At 56.7% G+C, this 26,883-nt stretch overlaps 2 protein-coding genes across 2 annotated transcripts in view; both read left to right on the forward strand.

Annotated features, from left to right (window-relative positions):
• The window catches only part of LOC117070328 (A disintegrin and metalloproteinase with thrombospondin motifs 7-like), a 684,711-nt gene extending 659,855 nt beyond the window's left edge, over window positions 1–24,856 (forward strand). Inside the window, 1 exon segment of the mRNA XM_033189286.1 lies at window positions 24,486–24,856. Within this exon segment, the coding sequence (XP_033045177.1) occupies window positions 24,486–24,643 (158 nt within the window). The 3' untranslated portion in view covers window positions 24,644–24,856.
• On the forward strand, window positions 19,473–21,506 carry LOC117070324 (RNA-binding protein 12-like). Its single transcript, XM_033189283.1, has 3 exons — window positions 19,473–19,585; window positions 20,042–20,215; window positions 20,296–21,506. The coding sequence occupies exons 1-3, from the start codon at window positions 19,494–19,496 to the stop codon at window positions 20,336–20,338; spliced, it is 309 nt and encodes a 102-aa protein (XP_033045174.1). The 5' UTR covers window positions 19,473–19,493; the 3' UTR covers window positions 20,339–21,506.
• Window positions 24,857–26,883: the final 2,027 nt, after the last annotated feature.

Below are 26,883 nucleotides of genomic sequence, written 5' to 3' on the forward strand. Positions count from 1 at the left end.
AGAAGAGAAAGAAACAGGAGAAATATTTAAAACGATAATGGCTGAGAATTTCTCTCAATGTGAGACACCAAATCACAGATCCACGAAGCTCAGAAAACATCAAGCAGGATAAATACCCACAGAAAAACTGCATCTAGCCACCTAAGTGACAAACTATAGAAAAAAAAATCAAAAGATGAAGAGAAAATTCTGAAGGAACACAGAGGGGAAAAAAACCACCTTACATATGGAGAAGTCAAGATAATAATTATATCCAACTTCTCCTCAGAAATCGTGTAAGCAAGAGGAGAATGGAGTGAAATATTTAAAGTGTTGAGAGAGGGGAAGAAAAAACACCACCAACCTAGAATTCCATATTCTGTGAAATTACTCTTCATAAGTGAAGGAGAAATAAAAACTTTCTCAAGCAAAAATTGAGGGAATTAGTTGCCAGTAAACTTGCCTTGAAAGAAATGTTAAAGAAAAGTTCCTTGGGAAGAAGGAAAATGATACAGGTCAGTAACTTGGATGTATATCAAGAAAGGAAGAGCACTGGAATAAGAATAAGTTAAGATAAAATGAAAACTTTTATTTTCTTATTCTTAATTTATCTAATAGATCAATTCAGATCAAACTGATCAATAGATCAAACAGATCATTTGTTTAATATAACAATTTGTAATAATATATTTGATTATGTATATATCTTTTGTATATAAATGATTGTATATGTTTGTATGCAAGTGAAATGAATGATAATAATGGTACAAGGGACAGGAGGGAGGAATTAGGACAATTTTGTTATTATAAGGTACTCACTCTACCTGTGAAGCAGTAGAGTGTTATTTAAAAGTGAACTTAAACTAGTTGTAAATGTATATTGCAAATCCTAGGGAAAACAATACAAAAAGAAATATAACTGACGGATATGCTAAGAAGGGAAAGAAAATGGAATCATGAAATGCTCAATTAAAACCACAAAATATGGAAACAGAGTGGAAGTCAAAAATGGAAACAAAAGCAAGAACAACAAATAGAACACAATAACAAATATGGTAGATATTAATCTTACTATGATGATATAATAATCATTTTGAATGTCAATGGTCAATCACCAGTTAAAAGACAGAAATTGTCAGAGTCGATCAAAAACAATACCTAACTGTGCACTATATGATGCCTGCAAGAAACTCACTTTAAAGAAACATATAGATTAAACGTAAATAAATAGAAGAAAAATATACCATGCTAACACTAATCAAAAGAAAGCAGGAATAGCTATATGAATTTCAGACAGAGCAACTTCAAAGCAAGGAAATTTAGCAAGGATAAAGATTCTGTCAAAGCATTACAGAATGACAAGGGGGATCCAATCTCAAAGAAGACAAAACAATCATTAACGTGTATGTGCTAACAACAGAGAATCAAACACCCTGAGGTAAAAACTGATAGAAGTGTAGGAAACATAGATGAATCCACTGTCATAGCAGGAAACTTCAACACGTCTCTATCAGACATGGACAGATTCAGCAGGTGGAACATCAGCCAAGGACTTAACAACTCAACAACGCCATTAATAAACTGGATATAACTGACATCTATAAACAACTTCATCCCACCGTAGTGAAATCCTGTGTCCACTAAAAATACAAAAATTAGTTGGGTGTGGCTGAGGCAGAAGAATCGCTCGAACCAGGAGGTGGAGGTTGCAGTGAGCCGAGATCATGCCACGCACTCTAGCCTGGGCGACAGAGCGAGACTGTCTCAAAACAAGCAAACAAAAATCCCAAAACACAACAACAACAAAAGAAGTTACTGCAATGATCCAGATGGAGAAACTGAGGCACGGAAAGATGAAAAGCAGAGTTAGTAGACAGCACAGCGAGGATTTGAATCCAGATACTCTGACTCCAGCAGCCCCCTCTTGGCCACTCCACTCTGGTGTCCGGCCACCAGCAAGGACCTGGGTCTGCCCTGGGCCGAGGCGTTTGTGGTTCTCTCCCTGCAGGACGTGCAACCAAGGCCAGGGCGGCACTGGACATCGTGCACCAGGTTCGCGTGGACCCTGGGGGGTCCTTCCTGTCCTGCGAGCTGTGGCCCCGTGCGCTGCGCAAGCGGGATGTGTCTGTGTGCCCAGACGCACCCTCCTTCTACCAGCTGCAATACTGTAGGTGCAAGCTGCGCTTCAACCTGACCTCCAGTCAACACCTGCTGGTGCCCGTCTTTGTGAGTAAGACACTGAGGCTTGGCGGCCTGGGTTGCAGGCACATCTGGGCCCACACCCCCGCCTGCCATCTGCTTGGGGAGGCACAGGACCCGGAGCTCGAGGGTGGCCTAGCGGCCACCAGCGCCTGTGAGGGCCTATTGAGTGCACTGTGACATGTATACTTGGGGCAGTCTCGGGTGGTGGATGTGGAGATTTGCTCCAGCCTGGGCACGCACTTGTCTGGTGGCTTTGCCCAGTGCACTTTTCCTCTGCCAGCCTCGGTATTCACGCCTGTAAAATGGGAGCGACAATGCAGGCCTCGTTGATCTCTAGGACAGCAGTTCTCAAAGTTTAATGTGAAAGCCGGGTAGTGGTGCACCTGTAGTCCCAGTTATTTGGAAGGCTGAGGCGAAAAGGATCACTTGAGCCCAGGAGTTCAAGGAAGAACGAAAGAGAAAAGAAAAGAAAAGATAAGTTTACTATGAGCTCAAATCACCTGCAGGCCCTGTTTAAACAGAATGTTTGCAGGGTAGGTCTGGGGTGGCGCCCAAACACTTGGATTTCTGAAACCATCTCAGGTGATATTGAAGATGCAGGTCCAGAGATCCCACTTTGAAAACCTCTGTTTGACTGGACTAAGTAACTGAAAAAGCAGTTGGCTTCTCTTCCTGCGGCATCAGTTATGACTGTCCTTCACAGGTCCCTTTAGGCTGCTCTTCTCCAGGAAAGCCACCCCTCACCCTGTAGCCATTCTGCAGGGTGTGGTGAGGAATCCCTTTGAGCCCCTCTGACGGGATCAGCGTTCCGGGAAAAGCAGGCCTCAGCTTCCTGGCTTGGTCTGGCTGAAGGGTGGTGCTGGCTACTGCCTGCAGCCCTAATGGCTCCCTGACTGGGGCTGATTAGAGCAGCTTCCACTCCAGGCAGAGCAGGGCCCCTTTCTGTTGGTGTTCAGGTGACCAGCCGCACCCTCACAGCTCTGGAGGTTGGGGGTTTGGGAGGAGTAGGGGATATGTGCACACTCTCAGCGTCCACTGTTCCCAGGAGGCCCTCAGCTTAGATTGCTCAGGCAAAAACCATGGGCTGTGGCTGCACAGGGCCTAATGACAGGGAGCCCACAACACAAGCTGCACAACATCTGGACCTTTGAAGGCTCATCTGCCCTGCACAGTATTCTCATTTATGGAGCCTGTGCTTGTCCCTTAATGTACAGTTGATGTTGTTAAGCCTGAGCAGCAGCTGTACACACAGGGCGTCATTCCCATTTCACAGATGAGGAAACAGGCTCAGAGGGGAACTTGCCCAGGGTCACCTAGTCATTCAGTGAGTGGTGGGTGGGAGGGGGGGACTCCGCATTCATACCCTGGTCTCCAGACCCAAGAGCTGATGCACTCTCCAGCCCTCCCTCCAGGCTCCCTGGTCCTGTGTGACCCAAGGGGCAGAACTGGTGTCTACAAGGGGAAGTCCGAGGCACGTAAGACCTTCTTCCCTGTTGGAGCCCTGAGCTTCCTCAGGAGGTAGTGGGCATCAAAGATGCTTCCTAGGGCCCCTCCCCTCCTTGGATTCTGAATGCTGGCAGACATGTCCAAGACACTCCTGCCAGCTTCCCTTCTCTGGGCGGCCCTGGGCCCAGAGAACAGGGTGTCCTAGTGACCATAGGCATCTCCTCTGCTCGGGTGTGGGTGTAGATGCTTTGGAGTGATTCTTTCCCTTAGGGAGATAGAGGGAAGGTCAGAAGCCCTGGCCAGTTGGGAGGGAGCACAGTGCTGGAAATGGCTGGCGTGCAGAGGAGATGGAGAATAGCCTGGAGGCCTGGGCACAAGCCTCCCCACTCAGGATGGCTGTCTAGGACTCTGGAAGACAGCATTTTGTCAGATTTGGAGCCTTCTGAGCTCTGCTTTGAAGGTTTGGCTGTGTGTGAAATGGCAGAGAAGGGCTTTCCAGGTGGAGGTTACAGAGTGCGCAAAGGCCCAGCGGGAGGAAAGTGCAGAGTGTCCGTGGGCAGTCACAGGTAGTGTGGGCAGTGGGGGCTCAGCTGGGCAGGATGGGCCTCTGGGACGTGCAGGAAGAGCAACTGAGGGCCAGTCCTCCCTGTGTGACCCTGGTGCTTCTTCCCCAGGAAGGTGTGTTCCGGCTGTCCAACGAGGACTACTTCATTGAGCCCCTGGACACTGCCCCAGCCCGGCCCGGCCCAGCCACGCCCAGCCCATGTGGTGTACAAGCATCAGGCCCCAGAGAGGCTGGCACAGTGGGGTGATTCCAGTGCTCCAAGCACCTGTGGGATGCAAGGTATGCTCTTCTGCTCCCAGTTCTCGGGTGGGTGCTGGGCCTGGAGACATGACGGGGCCTTTCTAGAAGCCCCTCTTAACATCCCCATGCCCACTGCCCCTTAGACCACAGGACACAGATAGACAGACGGATACATCACCATAGCCTGTGCCCTTAATTGTGCCACAAGACTGTGTCCTCTGCTTTTCAGGCCTGCCCCAGTCAATCACCTAGACGGACCTCCCTTGCTCCATCTCACCTACCTCTCCCACCTTGGGGCTCAACCTGCCTCTGCTCCCTCCCCCCCACAGCCTATGGCACCTGACTCTGCCAGCCATTCTCCCCCCAGTGCCCAGGCCAGGTGAGCCATGCCCAGCTCCAACAGGGCCACTATCCAGGAACCTCCCTCCCCCGCGCCACCCTGTTCCCACCCTAGAATAACTAACCTCTATTACTGGGACCTGGAGTGTGGTACCCAGTGCCTCCTCTGCAGAGCAGCAGTAGTGCTGGCCAGTCCAGGTGAGGAGCTGCCTGCTAAGGGTTGCTAGGGTTTGGAGAATGCTTGGCTGGCATGCTAATCTCAACCTGCCCACAGCTCTGGTACTGCATTTGCTGGAGCACATATCCACAGAGGTATGCTTCTTGGCCTCAGTTTCCCCAGCTTCTTAGATATGCTTCCTCTTCTGATCTGGCGCAGCCTGGGTCAGGGAAGCAGGCCCAGTAGGGCCAGCTGGGCTGGGTCTTGGCCAACCTCCCCCGGCTGGGGTTTAGAGGGTGGGGTCAGCCTGTGTTGGGATTTACTAACCCCCCAGGGTGGGAAGAAGTGACACGGGGAGATAGGGGCCCAGTAGCCAGTTTTGTCAGGCCCAGGAGTTCCCCTCCCATGGACACAGTACTTTACTGTGTTTATATCCACCCTTTCATTTGCCCTTTGAGGTCCCCCTGTGAGGCAGATCAACATTCCTATTTTTAGTCAGGGAATCTCAAGATCAGAGAAGGGAAGTGACCAGGAAGAGCCACACAGCACAGGTCTGGGGCAGAGCCAGGAGGGGAATTCAGGCCCCTGGCCTCTGATCCCTGTGTGGTTCCTAGTGCCCCAGAGAACTTGCTGAGGAGAGACCCTGGAGACATGTGCCCTGGGTCAGGGTGGGCCAGAAGGATGGGGAACAGATGTTCCCTCGGGATCAGATGTTTATTTAAGACTGACTTGTTGAGAGCCATCGCTCTACCTGGGATAAAGTGATGGATGTGGAAGAGCATGATCCTGCACTTGGGGACTCTGTCTCATCGTAGCACTTCCCAAGGAATATTTCAGGGAATGTATTCCAAAGAATGCCAGTAGCGTACTATGAAAAAAGATGCTGCTGTTGAATAAGTTTGGCCACACAGGATTAAAAAAAGTAAAACAGGCCAGGCATGGTGGTGCACACCTGTTGTCCCAGCTACTTGAGGGACTAAGGTGGGAGGATTGCTTGAGCCCAGGAGGTCAAGGCTGCAGTGAGCCGGGATCATGCAACTGCACTCCGTATGGGTGACAAAGTGAGACCCTGTCTCATTAAAAAAAAAAAAAAAAGGTAAAACAGACTTCTTTACTACAGGACTTCTCAGAGCCTTCAAAATAAATAGGCGTTGAGAATCCCCAACAGAATAGGCAGGCAGCGTTCCCCAAATTTAGGAAATAAGCAGGGGCTTTGAAATAGCAAAACCTGAATTCCGAGCCCAGCTTCACCCTCTCTTTAAGCTTCAGTTACTTCATTTGTAAAATGAGGATAATTGTGCCTGCCTTAGAAGTAACAAGATTAAATGATATAATGCATGCTAAGCTCCAAGCACAGGGACTGTACATGTTAGGCTCAATCAAGGCTGGCTGCAGCTATTTTTTTGGCTGTTGCAGTGTCTGACCCACAGCCATCTTCAGGACAGCCACACCTTTCTTTACCAACGCCACCTACAGACTCCAATTATCATCATTCTCCCCATGCTAGATTCAGACCTGAGTCCTAGAACTTGAGTGGGTTTGTCCCAAAGATAGCAAGACAGGTCCCTTTTCACCCCGTTTTCTTTCTTTCTCTTTCTTTCTTTCTTTCTTTCAGATGGAGTCTCTCTCTGTTACCTGGGTCGGAGTTCAGTGGCGCGATCTTGGCTCACTGCAACCTCTGCCTCCTGGTTCAACTGATTTTCCTGCCGCAGCCTCCTGAGTAGCTGGGACTATAGGCGCATGCCACCACACTTGGCTAATTTTTTTGTATTTTTAGTAGAGATGGGGTTTCTGCATGTTGGCCAGGCTGGTTTTGAACTCCTGACCTTGTGATCTGCCCACCTTGGCCTCCCAAAGTGCCAGGATTACAGGTGTGAGCCACCGTGCCCAGCCAGTTTCACCCCATTTTCACCCCCAATTCTGTTCTTGCTCTCTGAGGTCACAAGCCCTTTTTGAGGGGCTCTTGTTACACTTTCAGCTCACCGGGAGCCTGTGGTTACCTGTAACCTCCAGATCTTACCTTCACAAACACTGCACACCTTGGTGTGCTCTCCAGGCCTGCAGCAGAACAGGGCTGGGCTTCCCTGGGTGTCATTTATCCAGTTGAAACACCCTGCCCTGACCTTGGGCCATTAACCGATGCTGCTTGGTTGAGTTGATCAGCCAATTAAGACCCTGCCTCCCTCCAACATCTCCCAATGCCTGTATTGCCCCATAGCTCCTGGGAGACAGTGAGGTTATACATGCTGAGGGAAGGCCTTTGTGGTGGTACTAAGCTGTCCCTAGCCCTGACTCAGAATACAGTGTGGGTCAGTCCTCAGGCAGGCCGAGCAGACCCTCAGCGCTTCTGGTCCTCTGGAGTCACTTTGCTGGGGATGATACCGAGCTTACCTATCTGTGGTCTAGGAAAGATTTGTGGTCTGGGAAGGGGCTTTGGAGGTCTCTTGTCCTCTTCAGGTTCTGGGGCTGCTGGGTTGGGGTAGTGTGTGTGAGGTGTGGGGACACTCATGCATTGGTGTACGTGCATCACCTGTCCACTGTGCAGCCTGTGTGCACCCGTGTGAGCGTCCCTGTGTGTGAGCATGGGTATGCGTTGCCCTGGGTGGGAGGGTGGGTTGGGTGAGCATTGGCTCCTTGTATCCTTCATCCTGGTGACAGCCTGACCCCCCCGTCTCTTGAGCAGGTGGCTGGCCTGTTTTATGACCCCAGCATTGGGAACCGCATCCACATCACTACTGTGCGCCTGGTCCTTCTGGAAGATGAAGAGGTGAGCAGTCATGTAGTCCCATGATGCCCAGCAATGGCTTTGGCTGCCAGAGCCCTCCTGCACCATGACCTGTGTAGCTCTGTATAGAAGGGCACAGTGAAGGCCTCCTTGGCCTGGACCATGTCCCCTGCCAACCCCTGGTTCCTGAAGGACCCTCTCTCAGGTCCCAGGTCCCCTGCAGGAGGTTCCTACAGGAGGGGTGGTCAGGCCAGAAGCTGGACTGGTGCCTGTGGGCCTCCCACTGCCCTGCTGGGCCTCTGTCTCCTGCCTTTGTATGGAGGACAATTGGGCCTGACCTTCTTGGAACTCAGGGGAGGCATGAGCAGTCATTCTCTCTGCTCCCAGGAGGATCTAAAGACCACACACCATGCAGACAACACTCTGAAGAGCTTCTGCAAGTGGCAGAAAAGCATCAACATGAAGAGGGATGCTCACCCCCTGTACCATGACACCGCCATCCTGCTCACCAGGTACTGCCAGCTGCAGGAGGGTGGGAGCCTGCATCTCAGGGAGGTGCTTCACCCACCCTGCGGGAGAAGCCCTGGTGGAGGAGGGGGCCGTGCTCTCAGGGAGCCCCATTTTGAGGAGAGTTTGCGCACCTTTGGCCCAAGGCTGGATTCTGTCTGCACTCGGGGACGTCTTTTTATTTTGAAATAATTGTGGATCTTCATGCTGTTGTTAGAAATAATAGAGAGAGGGCCTCTATAGCCTTCATCCATTTCCCCCAGTGGTAACATCTTGCATGACTAGACCACCGTATCCCAACCAGGAAACTGACACTGATATCATCCGCAGACTTCCTCAGATATCATTAGTTCCACACATACTGCCCTCTGTGTGAATGTGTGTGTATTCAAACGTGTAGTTTCATCACTGTGGGTTCACCTACTTACCCCCCACAGTCTAGATACAGATCCGTCTCATCAGAAGGATGTCTCGTACTACCAGTTTATAGTCACAGCCACCTTCCTCCCTCCTCCCCTAACCTCTGGCAACTGCTGATCTGTCCAGAGGCAGTTATCTTCCCTCTGCTGGACTCTGGCAGCTTCTGTCAGCACCCCTGCTGGATAGTAACCAAAATTGTTCTGTGCGGGTCTGTGCTCCCAAGGGCCAAAGAGATGCCCAGCGGATTGTGTGTGAATGAGAGCACCTGCTTCCCACGTGGCCACTGTGCTGGCCTCATGCCACAGAACGGTGGGAGGGACATCCTTTTCGTTTGGAATCAGTTCGGGGGGACCCTTCCCTGGCCTTCGCTCAGGTGGGCCTGGCACTGGGCCAGGTTAGCCTGAAGGCCGCTTCTCTGCCTGTGCAGGAAGGACCTGTGTGCAGCCATGAACCGGCCCTGTGAGACCCTGGGCCTGTCCCACGTGGCGGGCATGTGCCAGCCGCACCGCAGCTGCAGCATCAACGAGGACACAGGCCTGCCGCTGGCCTTCACTGTAGCCCACGAGCTCGGGCACAGGTACTGTGCCTGCCCCCATTGCTACACTGAGAGCTGAGCTTCACCCTCCCAGCCTGGGGGCACCGGGTATCCAGCCTGTGGGTCACAAAGTACAGGGGAAAGGAAGCTCTCTGGAGAAGGAGCCCTGACTGTGGCCATGTGCTGTCCCTGCACTGTCCCCTCCCCACAACCAGGCTGCTTCCCTGTAAAGCAGGAGAGAGGCCTGTCTGGGCATCTCTGGGACTTGCCTGGAGGGAGTCTTATTTAAAGGGGAGTTGTGATGGGTCAGAAAGTCATCGTAGGTCTTTGGCTGTGCCTCCCCATTGCCCTCAGTGCTGTATTTTTTACTCTCGATCCCTGTCCCTGTTCCTGTTGGCTCTGTGGCCTGGGCCAGTGCCTGCCCTCTCTGGGCCTCTGTGTGCTTCCCATAGATTGAGGGGTTTGGATTCAGTGACGTCCAAGGCTCCCTGCATCTGACACCGCTGCCTGAGGCTCCTGCCTTCACAGGCCTCCAGCCACCTGTGCTCGGGCTGTTGAGCTGGCGAATATGGCAGCATCTTAGATTGTCCAGCAAGCTTTCAAAGGCAGGCTCCCAGAGGGTTCTGTGGTCAAAGCTGTTGGGGTCATCCATTCAGACGTCTGGGTGATGGCTGTGCCTGCAGGACCTTAAAGCTGCCTATGGCTGCAGAAAAACAGCCTGCCGCAGTACTGCAATTTTCTGGTTGTGTTACCCTGGCTAGTTCCTTAGACTCTCTGAGCCTCCCTGGGGGTAATAATGAGAACTGAGTGAGACTGTGTTTCTGAAAGTGCTTAGCATGGCCCCTGGCACAGAGTAGATGCTCAGGAAATAATTTTTCTCGTGTCCTTCCCAAGGATGGTCTCTGGAGACCCTTCTGTGACACAGCAGCTCAGATCCCTTAACTCAAGTACACAGCCTTGGGACAAGGACCTGTGAGTGGGAACCTCTGTCAGACTGTTCTTGAGGCCAGTGAGCTTGCAGGGGCCATCACAGGCCCCCATCTGTGCCACCTGGTTTGCCATTGCTGGCCAGCCCCCAGGCAGGGGCAGGTCTGCTCTGGGTCCCTGGCCCTCATTTCAGGCCAGAGCTGGAGCCCTTGGGGTCCTAGCTGTCATACCCTCATTTTACATTAAGGAAACTGAGGCTCAGAGAGGGGAATGTGACTTTCTGCAGCCACTGGGTGTGGCCATTGGGTGGCAGAACCAGCCCTAGAACTAGGACTGTGCACCTTGTGGGTCTCCAGGGGAGGGCAGGCTGGCAGCCTCCCGCCAGCTCACCCGCCCCTGGGGCCTGTGCTCTCACACAGTTTTGGCATTCAGCATGACGGAAGCGGCAATGACTGTGAACCCGTTGGGAAACGGCCTTTCATCATGTCTCCACAGCTCCTGTACGACGCTGCTCCCCTCACCTGGTCCCGCTGCAGCCGCCAGTACATCACCAGGTTCCTTGAGTAAGTCCTCCAGCACCGGGCCCCTACGCCTTGATCCATGAGGTCAGGGTCTACTGGGAGAGCTGCAGACAGTCACATTGGAGGGGTAGAGGGAAGCAGAGGGACAAGGTCTTGATCTGTGAGGTCAAGGTCTAATGGGGGAGATGCAGACAGTCATACTGCAGAGCCGGGGTAGAGGGAAACAGAGGGGCACCTGGCAAAGATGTGGTGCTGGCATCCCAAATGTCCTCTTCGAAGGGACACTTGAGCTTGAACTTGGAGGAGGAGCGAGAATTCACACATGTGCAGAAGGGAGAAGAATGGCGCTCCTGGTAGAGGAAGCCTGAGAAAGGCCTGCAGCCGTGAAGGAGCGGGAAAGATTTCAGGAAACGGCAGAACCCTGAGCGAGGCTATGGGAGCCAAGGCTGCATAGGAAATGAGGCTGGAGGAGGCGAGGGCCGGACACAAGGTCCAGTGAGAGACAGGAAGAAGGGGCCACTAAGGGAACTGAAATACAAAGCTTTCTCCATTTTTTCATGTTCTCTTCATTTGTTCTGGTGTTCTTGTTGTTGTTGTTTGTTTTTTGAGACAGAATCTCACTCTGTCTCCCAGGCTGAAGTGCAATGGCACAATCTGGGCTTACTGCAACCTCTGCCTCCCGGATTCAAGCGATTCTCCTGCCTCAGCCTCCTGAGTAGGTGGAACTACAGGTGTGTGCCACATTGCCTGGCTAATTTTTATATTTTTAGTAGAGACAGGTTTTTGCCATGTTGGCCAGACTGGTCTTGAACTCCTGACCTCAAGTGATCCACCCACCTCGACCTCCCAGAGTGCTGGAATTACAGGCACGAGTCACCATGCCCAGACTGTTCTGGTGGGTTTTGTTGTTTTGTTTTGTTTTTTAATTTGCTATTTAATGTTGTTCTAAGTATGAAAAAGTTTTTAATTTAAATTATTGGCATAAACTGTATCATTCATCTTTATTTTGTGCAGTGCCAGTTTTAAATGCAAATATAAGAGTATAGCTGACCCTTGAACAACTCCGGGGACAGGCACGGCTGCCCTGGGCTCTCTCCCAGGGAAAGGGCTGCTTTCCAGACCTCACCCTTCCACAGACGACCCAAGGTCTCTGCCTGGGTGGGGTCATCGGAGGCTCTGTTGTGTCAACTGTGATGTGATGCTCTCCAGCTCCTTGTCGGGCCTGGCTCCAGGGTCTGGGCTCAGGGACGGAGGCTGTGGGGTCAGAGAGCAGGGCCACATGAGGGCTTGGCAGTCCAGGAGGCCTTCTGAGGGAAGGGCCCTGGCAGCGTGTGCAGAGGGCTGGGATTTGGGGTTGGGGTTGTTTAGCCAGCTGGAGTGCCCAGGAGGTGAGATGAGAGAGGCCGGGAGGGCCTGTGCTGCTGGCTGCAGGTGGAGGATCAGCTGAACCGAGCAGGGAGGCTGGAGTTTCCTACAGTTGTAGGGCTCTGTGCCCCCTCCCACCTCTCCTCCTCTCCTGGCCCCACTGAGGCTTCTCCAACGGGTCTCACAGGCTACACCCCCTCCATCCTCCCGTCCCATCTCTAGCCGTGGGTGGGGCCTGTGCCTGGATGACCCTCCTGCCAAGGACATCATTGACTTCCCCTCGGTGCCGCCTGGCATCCTCTATGATGTGAGCCACCAGTGCCGCCTCCAGTACGGGGCCTACTCTGCCTTCTGTGAGGACATGGATGTGAGTGGGGCTGGTGTGGGTGTGGGGGTGTGGGGACCTGGCAGGAGGGCTCAGGGGACAGCTCTCACCAGCCCGTGGATGCCAGCCTGGGAGTAACGTCGCCTGGCCTGGGCTGCACCCCCGAGTGATACTGTGAGACGTCAAGTGGCCTGTGGGAGAGGCCAGGGATGGGCAGCCACAGACCCAGCTCTGAATTCTGGGTCAACCATGGACCAACTGTGACACTTCCGGCAAGTCCCTTAGCCTCTCTGGAGCTGGCTTATAAGAGGGAAAAGGGACCCCAGTGGGGAGGGTCTATTTATCCTGGAGAAGATTGCCTGAAGTGATCTTCTAACGGGAGTGTTTCCAGAGGAGGGGCTGGGCCAGGAGAGGTGGGGACAGCTGGGGACCGCTCTGAGGAGCACAGCCCTGGGCGCCCCACACCACCACATGGTCCGGGGAGGAAGGTGGGAGCAGGCACACAAGAAGGGACCTCTGGGGGTCAGTGGGCCCCTGCCATGTGGAGGGGTGCCTAGGGGACCCTTGGGGACAGGGAGGGGGCAGGGTGGGTAGTGGCGCTGGGAGGGAGTGAGGGTATGGCCCATGCCCTCCTCCTCGCAGAGTGTCTGCCACACACTCTGGTGCTCTGTGGAGACCACCTGTCACGCCAAGCTGGATGCAGCCGTGGACGGCACCTGGTGTAGGGAGAATAAGGTAGGGGATGTCCCCAGTCCCGGCGGTGGGTGTGTGAGACGCCAGACCTGCTGTAACCAGGCCCTGGGGTCAGCCCCGGCTCACAGTCTTGCTTGTGCTCCTAGCAGAGCCCCGCACTCACTGCAGCCCAAGGCCCCATCTGCAAAGTGGAGGCATTGGGGCCAGGGCTTGATTCCATGATTCCCCAGAGTGTCTTCAGCTGAGTCAGCATGCGGGCTGTTTTACTCCCTGCTCAGCTCCTCCCTGTGGCCTGGGTCACAGATGATTGTGATTATTGTGAAGGGGCCTCTCTCACCTTCCATCCTTCCCCTCTGTGCCTGTCTCAGCCTCCCCACCCACCTTGTTCTCACTAGGGTGAGGATGACTGATAAGCTGGGGGGTGGGGTGGCTCTACCTCCATCTGTCTCAGTAGTGGTATCTCAATGGGGAGTGTGTACCCGTGGGCTTCCGGCCTGAGGCGGTGGATGGTGGCTGGTCCAGCTGGAGCGCCTGGTCCATCTGCTCCCGGAGCTGTGGCGTGGGCGTACAGAGCCCCGAGCGGCAGTGCATGCAGCCTACGTGAGTGTGGGGCCCAGGGTGCCCTGGGCAATGGGACAGAGGGACCCAAGCAGTCAGCCAATTGCAGGAGCTTGGCTCTGTCCCAGCCTCTGGCTCTTAGAAGTATCCTCATAATGGTCAGTCTGAGTGTCCAGGCCACCTTGAGTCACTTTCAAGCAGTGTTCTGGGGGCTGACAGGGTCCCCACTGCTGACCCCTTTGCAGAGAGGGGGACACTGAGGTCCAGAGACTGGAGAGACTCATCAGATGCCACATGACAAAGCAGCTGCTGCCTGGAAGGAGGCAGGAGAGGGCAGTGGGGAAGAGCCCTGCACCTTAGATGGCTCTGGGTTTGAATCCCCTCTTCACCCCTCCTCTGGTCCTCCATTTCCCCATCGATATAATAGCAGTGCCCATCCAGTAAAGTTGTAGTCGGGGGCAAATGCAGTTTTTGCAGGCCAGGCCCTCAGTCTTGCAACTTGTCTGTAGGGGCCACTCAGCAGGAGGGGCTTGGTGGCCTCAGAGGCACAACAAGGGTCTGAGATGAGACTGAGGGCAGCTGGGAGTATGGGCCAGCACTGAAGGGATGGCCTGAGGTGAGTGACTTCACCTCTCTGGGCCTCTGTTTCCCCATCTAAGAGGGGTAGTGTGAAGATCTGCTGAGACACAGAACTCAGTGGTACCGTAGACCTGAGGTACTACCCGGCTAATCTTCACTTCAGGAGGCCACCCGGGGCAGGCATGGGATTCACAGCCGGCCTCACCCAGGGCCCTGTGCTTATCCAAGACTGGCCTATGGCCCTCCCTGCCTCCTGGCCTCCAGGTCTGAGCTGGGTGGGGGCCAGCAACCCTGGCCTAGATGCGGAGGGTTTCAGGAGCTGTGCTTGGTCAGACCTCTCAGCTGGCTGAGGCCCTGGGCGCTTTCTTTAGACCCAGGCTGGGGTACTGCCACCAGGAGGGAGTCTGAGGACTCAAGGGCTCGTTAAGATGCTGGTGTCATGGGCTAGAGACTTGGAGCAGTCCCTCCAGCCAGTGCCAGTCATGCCTGAAGCTTGTCCCAGCTTCTCAACAGCCCTCTGCAGAGGCAGCCCCAACCCCACTTTATACAGGAGGAAACTAAGGCCCAGAGGCTGGCCGAAGACTTGCACACGGTCACACAGCAGGTCTTTAATTGGACAAACGTGAAAAACAGCACATACATTTGCAGGATTAGACATTTGGGAATTGTCTTTCAGCAAATTGGCTGCTTTGCAGGTGGACCACTTAGGAGTGTCTGCAGAGGCAAGTGCCCCGTGGTGGCTGGAACAGACAGGAGTTCTTTGTCTTAGGCAGGAAGTCCCAGGTGCACAGTCCAAGGTGGCAGGACCTGCAGCTGATTGGCCCTCAGCCACACCATCCTTGCCACAGCAGCCTCCCCTCCACTCCTGCCTGTCACAGATGCTGTCCTCCCTTCCAGGGCTCTTACCCTGTACTGGGCGGGAAGAAAGAGAGGGGAAAGGGCTGACTCCCAGCGAGGGACTCGTGCCTTTTTCTCTCCAGCCAGGACTGTGTCCCAGAACCCCCTAGTTGCAAGGGAGCGGCAGTGGGTTGTGTTTTCAGCAGGTCTCATTGCTCCTTGAACAAAATCAGAATCTGTTGGTGAGGAAAGAGGGGGACAGGTGTGGGACTGGCAGCTCAAGGGAGGGACAACTTACTCTTTGGACCACAGGGTGGGGGTGGAGCTGAGAAGGCAGAGCCACCTGCAGACAGGGTCCTACAGCTGGGCCTCAACAGGCAGTATGGGAGTGAGTGTTCAAGGTGAGGAGCATGGTCGTGCAAAGGCCCCAGGATGGGCAGTGGCAGACGGTGTGAAGGACAGGAGCAGTGCCAAGGCTGGTGTGGCGGTGGAGAGCAGGGGCTGCCCCTTGTTGCCCAATTTCTTTTCCAGATATTCTCTGAGCCATCGGGAAGGGTATGGATGGTGGGATGGCCTTGATGCCATGCCTGGGTTTGCATGCTAGCAGCAGCTGGCAAGGATCGAGCTCTTAGGATGTGCGGGGCACGGGCCGAGCCTGCACATGCAAAAACATGTGCAGTCCTCCCTCCAGGGCTTGGAGGAGGCAGGATTGTTGCTCCCACTTCCCAGAGGAGGATGCTGAGGTTCAGAGAGGCCAAATGAGCTGCCCAGGCATCTCAGTTAGGAAGCAGAGGGTCTGGGCACCCAACCCACTAAACCTCCACACTCTACCACCCCTCCAGGGGCAGCCAGTGGGGAGGCTACATAGGAGAGGGTGTGAGTGAGAACCAAGAGGACAAGAGGAAGCAACGGTGGAGGTCTGCCTTCATCCTGACATGGGCAGTAGGGTGCTGGGAGGGTTCTGGAAGAAAGGGTGTCTTTGGGTCTTGGGCAGTGGGCACGTGGGTGCCAGTCCCAGGCTGAGCCCCATGGCCCCTAGGTGTGTAGAGGCAGAGTGTGTACTGCTTAGAGTGGCAGGCAGGGCCCGTGGATGGGGAGCACTGTGCCCCCCTGGGCTGGCCCGATGACCACCAGAGGAAGTGCAGTAGCAGCCCTGCCCTGCCAGGTGAGCCCGCCCCCACTGTCCCGCCAACTTCCCACCCCCAGGCGTCCTGGGTCTGCCACAGGCCCCTATATCTGGGTCCCCGGAGGCCCCGGGGAGGAGCAGAGGGAGCCGGGCTTTCATTCTCTTCCCAAAGCTGAAGCCCCAGCCCCCCAGTCACCCCTCACCCCAGCCTGGGCCACCCTGCACACCTGTGGTCCTCCTCTTTGGGTCCCTGGATGTGAAATAGGCCTCAGGTCACACTCAGTTTCCCTGAGGGGAGGGTGGCAGGAGCAGAGGGGATGTGCCATGTCACCAGGCTTTGAGGGCAGGACACTTACCTGGGCTTGGAGCTCTGGAGAATCATCCACTGGCCTCAGTCCCAACTCTGCCCAAACCCTGAACGCCTGGAAGCCCAGCCTGGCCCTCCCTGCTGGTGAGCCTGCTGATGTCACTCATCTGATGCCATGGTGATGCCACCCATGTGCCCTCACCAGGTGGTGGGCAGGTGAGTGGCATCTGTGCTTCAGCTCCTGTGGGCCTGGGGGCCTCCCCTGCCAGGCCGTGCTCTGCATCCACAATGTGGGGCTGGATGAGCAGAGCGCCCTGGAGCCACCCGCCTGTGAACACCTTCCCCGGCCCCCTGCTGAAACCCCTTGAAACTGCCATGTGCCCTGTCCAGCCACCTGGGCTGTGGGGAACTGGTCTCAGGTGAGTGTGGGATGGGAGGGGGCCCACCTCCAACTCCACCCTTGGTCTTTGCCTACAGGTAGGCAGACAGCCTTCCTGGAGCCCACGTGGGTGGGAGGGAGCCTGGGCATTCCAGGGTCCAGCCCCTGACTCTAAAGCCTCAGGGATCAGGAAACCCCTGGCAAGCATGTCCACAGCCATGGCCTTGAGCTGGGCAGGGCTGGCTTGGGTCTCTGCCACCCTGACATAAGGCAGTGGACAAGTTACCCAGCCATGCCCCAGCGTCCCCTGGCAGCCTGCCTCCCAGCCTAAGCCCCTCACCCTGGCTTCCCCTGCAGTGCTTAGTGACATGTGGGCACTCAACACCAAAATGTCCTCTGCACTAATGACACTGGTGTCTCGGTGTCCCTTTGTCGAGGCCCAGCAGCTAGCCAGCAAAGTCACCTGCTCTCTGCCACCCTTTCGGTGGCCCCTGGACACACTGGGCCCTGAAGGCTCAGGCAGCGGCTCCTCCAGCCATGAGCTCTTCAATGAGGCTGACTTCATCCTGCGCCACCTGGCCCCAGGCCATTCACCTGCCTCATCACTCAAGCCAGCCACCATGGGCAACGCCATTGAGGAGGAGGCCCTAGAGCTGGACCTGCCGGGGCCCGTATTTGTGGACAACTTCTACTATGACTACAATTTCATCAACTTCCACAAGGATCTGTCCTATGGGCCCTTTGAGGAGCCCGATCTAGACCTGGAGGGGACAGGGGATCGGACTCCCTGACCACACAGCCGTCCTGCTGTGCCTTCCATGTGTAGCCCCATGCCTACCACAGAGCTTCCTGCAGCCAAGGAGGAGGAGGCACCGGGACCTTGGTCCCCTAGCCCTTGACCCAGCCAGGCCAGCTGCTCCACACCCCCACCCTCAGAGCAGACCCCTGGGAGCCCTTTGATCAATTTCCTGCCTGAGGAAGAAGGCCCCATAGGGGCCCCAGACCTTGGGCTCCCCAGCCTGCCCTGGCCTACAGTTTCCACTGATGGCCTGCAGATGCCTGCCACCCCTGAGAGCCAAAATGACTTCCCAGTTAGCAAGGACAGCCCGAGCCAGCTGCCTCCTCCATGGAGGGACAGGACCAATGAGGTTTTCAAGGATGATGGGGAACCTGAGGGCCGCGGAGCACCCCACCTGCCTCCAAGACCCAGCCCCACACTGCCCCCTTTGTCCCTGGTCGGCAGCACCCACTCCTCTCCTAGTCCTGACGTGACAGAGCTGTGGACAGGAGGGACTGTGGCCTGGGAGCCAGCTCTGGAGGGTGGCCTGGGGCCTGTGGACAGTGAACTGTGGCCCACTGTTGGGGTGGCTCCTCCCCCTCCTCCCCCATAGCCCATCTGCCAGAGATGAAGGGCAGGGACAGCCCCCTGGAGCCGAGGACTCCCACCTTCCCAACCCCAGGACCAGGCTCATGGGACGTGCAGACTGTGGCAGTGTGGGGGACCTTCCTTCCCACAACCCTGACTGGCCTCGGGCACACGCCTGAGCCTGCCCTGAACCCAGGACCCAAGGGCCAGCCTGAGTCCCTCAGCCCTGAGGTGCTCCTGAGCGCTAGGCTGCTGTCCATGCCCGCTTGGGACAGCCCCGCCAACAGCCACAGAACTCCTGAGACCCAGCCGCTGGCTCCCAGCCTGGCTGAAGCAGTCTCCCCTGCGGACCTGTTGGCTGTCAGGAACGCTAGCTGGCAAGCGGGAAACTGGAGCCAGGCAAATGGTGCGGGCTGGGTGGGCTGGGAGTCTGCGGAGGACCTTGGTGACTGTTTCCTCATCTGAAAATGAGCAGGGTGGGACACAGGCGTCATCTGTCTCGCCTCTCTTGGGGCAGGAGTTCCTAGGATTAGGGGAATGAGGGGACCCCAGGGCCCACTTCTGGGCAGCACAGGGGGCCTCAGGGAAGGCAGGGGCAGGCACGCTCTGGCAGCACAGCACACCCCAGGATGGAGCTGGTTCAGACACTGTGCAGTGGGGAGGGTCCCCACATGGCTGCCAGGCCCAGTCCTGCCCAGCAGGCAGCAGCTTCCCTGAGGCTCGGCCTGGCTCCTCCAGGCTGGGCTCAGCCCACTGCCACCTGGCTCTGCCCTGAGTGACTCCACCCTCCTTTGACAGTGACCTGCAGGCATCTGAGCTGCCTGAAAGAAGCTGACTAGTGCCCCCTCCCTAGGTCCCCAGATGGTCACTACAGGAGAAGCAAGCTTCTGTTCAGATCCCTAATTTGGGGGTGGGAAGGGTCAGGCTGAGGCCCACAGGACTTGTTTTGCACATCGATAGCCAGCGATTTGGCTGCTTGTCCCAGGACCCAGCCTTCCTTCCCTGGTGCCTCTGGGAAGTGATGAGGCTGGTCAGGACAGCTGGTCAGGGGTGCCGCCAGGGTCCCCTCCCCCACCTCTGCACCAATAACACTGGAACACAGGCCCTTTGTCCCATGTGAGCAGGGACGGTTGGTTGCTGGGGGAATTTGACTTTTCATTCTCACGGTCTTCCTGGGAGGTAGGTGGAGGAGCCTATTTTGCAAATAAGGAAACTGCGGCCCAGAAGAGGGCCCTGTCTTACTGAGGTCTCACTAGCCTAGGTGGATAGTTTCCTGACTGTGGAGGCCTGGCGGGGATGGGATCTGCCTGGCTTTCATGGATCTCTGCCCCGCAGTGTCCACCACCTGCAGCTTGGGTGCCATCTGGAGGCTGGTGCGCTGCAGCTCTGGCCTGAATGAGGACTGTGCCCCTGCTGGCCAGCCCCAGCCTGCCTGTCACTGCCACCTGCAGCCCTGTGCCACCTGGCACTCAGGCAACTGGAGTAAGGTGCATAAGGATGGAGCCAGGATAGGCATTCCCAGGGCATGGCGTGGAGCCCTGGTTTCCCACAGCCTGTGTTCCGAGAGCAGCAGGACAGGGGAGGGCTCCAGGCTGCATGATCTGTGCACCAGATCACACCGGATTCCAAATCTCTTGGGAGTCTTCTCAACTTTGTCTGGCTTGGCCTGTCTTCTTTCCTCTGTATTTTTGACCCCATCTGGACTTGTCTTTCACCAGCTTGCCTTTGTTCCTCCCTTTCTCTGTCTGTCCCAGCCCATGGAAGCCCCTGGCCATGGCACATTTTGCCTGGGGTGGGCCAGCCTTGGCCTCTCGCTGGGGCTTTTCAGGGACTTGCCCGGAGCTGGGTCGTGGGCCTGATGCCTTTCCCACCACACGCTTCACGGGGTCACACCTGTGGGCCTGCACGTGGCGATGTGTTCCCACATGTCTCTCGGTCCCCAGTGCTCCCGCAGCTGCGGCGGAGGTTCCTCAGTGCGGGATGTGCAGTGTGTGGACACACGGGACCTCCGGCTGCTGCGGCCCTTCCATTGTCAGCCCGGGCCTGCCAAGCCACCTGCGCACAGGCGCTGCGGGGCCCAGCCCTGCCTCAGCTGGTACACCTCTTCCTGGAGGGAGGTGAGGCCTGGGGTTTCAGTTGGGGGGAGGGGACGCCCTCAGATGCTGGCTGTGCCCTGATTCCTTCCCTGCCCACCCAGTGCTCCGAGGCCTGTGGAGGTGGTGAGCAGCAGCGTCTGGTGACCTGTCCAGAGCCAGGCCTCTGCGAGGAGGCGCTGAGACCCAACACCACACGGCCCTGCAATACCCACCCCTGCACACAGTGGGTGGTGGGGCCCTGGGGCCAGGTGAGCCGGGCTGCGTAGAGGAGCAGGGAGCAAGTTTGTGATGGCGCCTGGTCAGTCCTGGGTTGGGTGAAGGATCTTTTGAGTGTGTGCTGTGAGCCAGGCTCTCTGTGGCCCCTGCGCATGCAGCAGTGACTGGACAAGGCCCTGCCCCGCTGATGCTCACACCTGCCAGGGAGAAACAGACAAGGAAAGGGCACGTGTGCTGTGATGTCAGGGAAGGCCTTCCAAGGAAGGGTCTGGGGTTGAGACCCAAGGGAGGAGTCAGTGATCCCAAGGACAGGGATCAAGGGGACAGCAGGTGTGAAGTCTGAGGCAGGAATGACAAGCTTGGGGGTATCAGGGAGCCCAGCAAAGGCCAGCGGCAGAAGGGGGCAGAAGAGGGGCCTCAGATGGGCAGGACACCTTCTGCTGGGCCTGTTTGGAACTCAGGGGTTCAGGCGTTTCAGATTTGGGCCCTGAACTGGGTCCTGGAGTCAGCTGGGCCAGCGTTTGAGTCTTTGTCCCACTGGCTGCTGAGTGACTCTGGGCAGGTTGCTTTGCTTTGCTGGGTCACTGTTTTTTCATCTGTAAAACTGGGACAGCTTGGGAGAGGAGGGTTGGGAAGATTAAATGAACAAACACAACAAAGCACAGGGCTGGGCACAGCACGACACTGGCACAGACTCAGCACATGTTTAGGGCTTTCAGACCCACACCTGATAACAACGAAACCTGGTGGGCTGGGCCCCGGCTGTGAAACCTGTCTCCTCCCCTCCTGCCCATGGACTGCGGCAGGTCCTCTGCTCTGTCCCTCGGGCACAGCGGTGTCTCACCCACATCTCTGCCCACTGCTGCATCAGGGCTCCATCCCGGGGCCCCTGCCCAGGCCTCTCAAGCATGTCCCGTGTGAGGGGCTCACTGCCCAGGAACTCCAAGGGTTGTCCCACTGTTCTCATGTCCCTGCCCTCTGCAGGAGCTGATCCCACAAGTGAGAGTGGGGTTCCAGCACGAAGTGGGCTCTAGGAATGGGACCAGGTCCTCCAGGAGGCACTGAGGGGGCGGCTGGGAGCAAGGGCAGGCCTGTCAGGTACAGGGCGCAGGGATGGCTTCCCAGAGGAGGTGTCACTGCCCCCACTGCTAGGGCTGGCCCAGGAGACACACATTCCTTCCCTGTGTTCCACAGTGTTGTGTGACTGACTCCCTGTGGTGGTGGTGTCCAGTGGCGCCTGGTCAAGTGTGTCAACACCCAGACGGGGCTGCCCGAGAAAGACAGCGACCAGCGTGGCTACGAGGCCTGGCCTGAGAGCTCCCAGACGTGTGGCACCGAGGATTGTGAGCCTGTCGAGCATCACCGTGAGTCCCCTGACTCCAGGCTCTCTGCTGAAGTGAGGTGGGGTGGGGAGGGTGATGGGGATATGGGGTCGTCAAACCATTGCATCCACGGCACCGGCTGGCTCCATCTGTAGTCTGGGCTCAGTAGCCACATGGCCACTGAAAATCCTGATGCCACAGGATGCCATACCAGAGGCTGGGCTGTGCTGGGAGTCAGTCAAGGGGAGTCCCAGTCACACAACATCCCGCTGGCAGCTGTCTGACCTCGGGGGAGTAGAGGGAGTGGCCCTGGCCCCTGATTTGCTGTGTGAACCTGGGTAAGCTCTTTCCCCTCTGGGTCTCAGTCTTCCCATAGTGAGACGAGGGATGTCCCTGAGGCTGTGTGAAAACTGGGCCTGGGTGAATCCCTGTCCCCAGCCCTGGCCTGTCCATTCTCCAGCCAGAGGACTGCCTAGAGTGAGCAATGGAACCACAGGAACGGCCTCCCTTCCAGGGTCCTGATAATCCAAGTGGTGGGGGGTTTCCTGGAGAGCTGGGTCCTGGTGGAAGGGCCTGAGCTAGAGGTGGTTCTGGATACCCCACCACTCCCCCCACCTCCAGCACACACACACACACACACACACGCACGCACCCACCCACCCACACACACACACTCACACACTTCCTTCCTGAGTCCCAGCCGCTCTCAGCAGTGCTGATGGCAGGAAACAGGGTGGCCCTGGAGTCTCACCTAGGCTCCCCTCACCAGCTGAGTGGCTTTGGGCTCCATTTCCCTCTCAGGGCCTTCATGTGCTGAATAAAGGGGCCACAAAGCCCCATCCTTCCATAAATGAGGTCTGGGCATGCAGGGCCCAGCACTGTGTAGGCTCAGGAAAGGCGACTTTTTCCTCTTCCCGAAAGCCACTGTCATCCCTAATTACAAGGTCAGGGAGAGGGCCTGGGACCCCCTGCCAATCTAAGGAATCCAGAAGCTGTGGCGTGAGGAGCTGCGGCCCCTGTGCTGTTGGCTTTCTGCTCTCTGCCCCTAGGGCAGAGGCCTCAGTCAGGGCACTCAAGCTGGCATTCGGGGCCCCCTGCAATCTCCCCAGTCTGCCTTCTCCCCTTGTCCAATGCAGACTTCTCTACCTGTGCTGGCTCCTGGGCAGTCCTTATGCGGGCTCAGAGTGGCCCCTGCCATGCCTCGCTACCCTGCCTCTGGCAAGGGTGGCCTTCCTGCCTCAAACTCCATTACCTCAGGCAGCACACCCACCCTGTCCCGCCTGCCCTCAGCATGCACCCAGCCAGCATTTCAGAGCACTCCTCTGTGTCTCCTAAGCTGGGTGCTGGCACCATGTCTCTTACCTTCAGGGCTAGGGTGGTGGGGTGGTTATGATCCCAGGGGATGAAGATCAGATGGGGCAGAGAACAGGAACTGAGGCCCCTGGGGGCCTAGAACCAAGGACGGATGGCCCAGGAGGCTCTGGGCTTGCAAGGTCTCCCAGGGGTGGGTGTGAGTGGGCTACAGGGAGTGGGCTATGGGTGCTGGTTAGGTGGCTGAACTAGAAGCTGTCCTAAGTGAGGAGTTTTCTGCCACCAGTGAACAGTGGAGGGGCGGCTGGGAACGTGTCTTGGACTTTGAGACCCGGAATTCCCAGGATGTCCTGCTGGTCTGTGGGACAGTTGGCAGGACATGTGGAAAGCCGGGAAACTCCAGAGTGTGTGGTCGCTGCAGTGACACAGTGTGGCCACATCCATTTACTGTGGAGGTGGGGTTGACAGAGGAGGGAACGAAGGCCCAAGAGGTGAAGCAACTTGTCTGAAGTCACCCCAGGTGACCAGGATGCAGGCCTGCAGATGTGCGCTCTGGAGCTTTGCCTGGAGTTGGGGTGGAGGAGCCTGCCTGCTGCCTTGTGCCCTCTGCCGGGCCTGGGGGATGTCCCAGGCCCAGGGATAGCTGCTGTCCTCCTATTCTTCCTGCTGGAGTAAGCTGGGTCTGTCAGCAGCAGCAGCAGCAGAATCAGGAGCAAGGCCAGGAGGCTGGAAACAAGCCACCTCCCAAAATAGCTCTGATAACCATGGGGCAGGAGGGCCCAGCCAAGCCTCAGCCCTGACAAGCACAGCCTGGAGCTGGCCTGGGCTCAGTCCCTGGTTTCTGCTGATGGCCTGTAAGGCCCACTCACTCTAGGCTTCGTGGCCCACCTGAGAAGTGGGAGGTTGGTCTGGGAGATGGGACCCTATGACTAAGAACTCGAGCCTGGGTACAGCCCCCGTGGCCGGAGGTGGTCACGGAGGCCTGGCAGGACAGATGTACTGGGGCAGGGGGTGGTGGTGGGAGTGGATGGCAGAGGCTGCTGCAGGCTGGCAGGAGGCCCTGGGACCACAGTTCTGTACCAGGATCTGTTGGGGAACACCAGGGGTGAGCAAGGATGGAGATGGGGTGGTAGGGCACTACCCCGGGTAGGCTCTTTCATGGGCATGTGAAGGCATCAGGGTGGGGTCTCAGAACCTTTCCTCCAGAAACCTCAGCCCAGCAGCGCCCGTTCTTGAGTCCTGGGGTTGGCCATGAGCAGGTGGGACAGAAACAGCAACAGCTGGAGACCTGCAACTCCGGTTCGGGAGCCACTCCAGAACCTGGGGCCCTTTGCTCGGTGGGGAGCTGCTGGAGCCTCCTTAAGGTGGTTGGCATGGGGAGCCAGGTTGTGGGTACCCCAAACCACCGGTCCTGATGCCCCTCTGCCCCTCCCCCACTCCAGGCTGTGAGCGGGACCGCCTATCCTTCGGGTTCTGTGAGAGGCTGCGCCTACTGGGCCGCTGCCAGCTGCCAACCATCCGCATGCAGTGCTGCCGCTCGTGCTCTCCGCCCAGCCACGGCGCCCCCTCCCGAGGCCATCAGCGGGTTGCCCGCCGCTGACTGTGCCAGGATGCACAGACCAACTGACAGACCTCAGTGCCCACCACGGGCTGTGGCGGAGCTCCCGCCCCCTGCGCCCTAATGGTGCTAACCCTCTCCCTACCCAGCGGCAGGCTGGGGACCTCCTCCCCATCAAAAAAGGTATTTTTTTATTCTAACAGTTCGTGTAACATTTATGATTTTACATAAATGAGCATCTACCATTCCAAAGCACAGTGTGACTTCATCCTGGATTTGGGGAAATCTTAAAAGTCAGAAACTCTTCCCCCAATCCCTCTGCCCAAAACTCCACCACAGCAGCACCTTGGCAGGTGCGGCTTTTCATGTGCTCCTCTGGGGCAGATCTGCAGTGGGCAGAGCAGCAGTCGGGTCCATGACAGCATGGCGTCTGGTCCCCGGAAGCTGGGCGGCTGCTGCCCAGGGAGGCCTGTCTGCAGAGGGTGGGGTGCTGGGGGCAGGAAGGTCTTCTGGGGAGGGGCACAGCTTGGCCCTACTTGCTACCTGCCTCTAGCTCAGGCTCCCAGCCTCCCCTGGGGTCCTACTCTGTGGTCCTCAGAGACCTATTACACAGGGATTGGGCCCACCTTGTCACTTGCAGGGACTGCCCCCTGGAGTACTGGGGACTGGGGCCCCCACGGGCACCTCCTTGGCCCTTTCTATTCTATCTGTTGAATCTTCTGGAAAAAGTGGGCAGAGAGGGGAAGAGCAGGGTGGCCAGCTGTGCCCTACTTGTCCCCACGTGTCCCTTCATCTCTGTGCCCAGAGATAGGGCTGGGCTAATTGCCACTGCCTCAGAGTGGCCCGTTTCCCACCACCAGCCCCAGCAACAGGTTCCTACCATGCTGATGGATGGTCCAGCACTTGGCACCTGCCTACCCACAGCCCCTTCCCCTCCCATAAATTCTAGTTCCATGGAGCCAGACAGTGGTGCCCACAGCAGGGAACAGAGGGGCATGAAGGTGCTTTGAAAAGGCTCCTGTCCTGGCCAGGGGCGGGAGGCTGGGGAAGGGGCAGACACTGTCCTCCCAGGCCCAGGCCCAGGCCCAGCCCTGGATCCAACCCTGCCCTCTGTCTGTGAGCCTTGGACTCAGCCGTTGACAATTTCCTCCTCAGCCCTCCCCTTGGAAGGTGTTACACCCCTTCTCCAGGTGGGGACACTAAGGTTCAGAGAGGTCGCCCTGCAGCCTACAGGGGTCACCTCTCACATTCTGTTCTCCAGCATATGACATCCCTGGATGAAAGAGGAGTGTGGCCCTGGAGCCTGCAGGTGGCAGCCACGGCCACTCAGGGCTGGGTGTATGCTGGGGACGGAATGGACACCACTGAAAATCACTCCTGGCTGGGTGCAGTAGCTCATGCCTGTAATCCCAGCGCTTTGGGAGCCTGAGGCAGGCAGATCACCTGAGGTCAGGAGTTTCAAACCAGCCTGGCCAATGGGGAGAAACTCCATCTCTACTAAAAATACAAAAATTAGCCAGGTGCGGTGGTGGGCACCTGTAATCCCAGCTACTTGGGAGGCTGAGGAGGGAGAATCGCTTGATTCCGGGGGCGGAGGTTGCAGTCAGCTGAGATTGCACCTTTGCACTCCAGCCTGGGTGACAGAGGGAGACTGCATCTCAAAAAAAAAAAAAAAAAAATTACTCCTTAGGGACTGAGACCAAGAAACAGTATCAGAGGCTGAACCCCTTGGCAATGAGCATCTGTCCCAGGACTTGGGAGGGAGGGAGCATGGCCAGGGTGGCTGCCTGCAGGTGTGTGTCCTGCTGCTCCCCAACTCAACATGCTCACCTCATTTCACACCAACATGCCCCATCCTCAGAGGAGGAGCCCAAGGCTCTGAGAGGAAGTAACTAGCCCAAGGGCACATGCCTTGATGACACAGTCAATTCCTAGGCTCTGACTGTCCACCTCCAAGTTCCAGGTCACCCTAAGCAGGTAGAAGAGGGAGAGGGCCCCAAGCAGGCTGCAGCTGTGACTTTGCATGGAGGGGGCAGCCTGCCAGAGTTCACGCAGGAAAGCAAGTCGCTAGGCAAGCTAGCGTGATTCCCAGCCCCGCTGCGCTGCCTGAGGTTGGAGGAGCAGCAGATGTGCTTCCTATCTGTCTGCAGCAGCCCAGCTGGCCCAAAGAGACCCTGGGGACCCATGCTCTGGGTCATGGCTTCCCAGGCCTTAGTCAGAACTAAGTCAGAAGGGTGGCAGTCCCTTCCAAGGGGTGGGGAGCAGGGCCTGTCGACTTGCTC

This window comes from Trachypithecus francoisi, unplaced genomic scaffold (assembly GCF_009764315.1).
Source record: "Trachypithecus francoisi isolate TF-2019V2 unplaced genomic scaffold, Tfra_2.0 Lachesis_group3, whole genome shotgun sequence".
Taxonomy (NCBI): Eukaryota; Metazoa; Chordata; class Mammalia; order Primates; family Cercopithecidae; genus Trachypithecus; species Trachypithecus francoisi.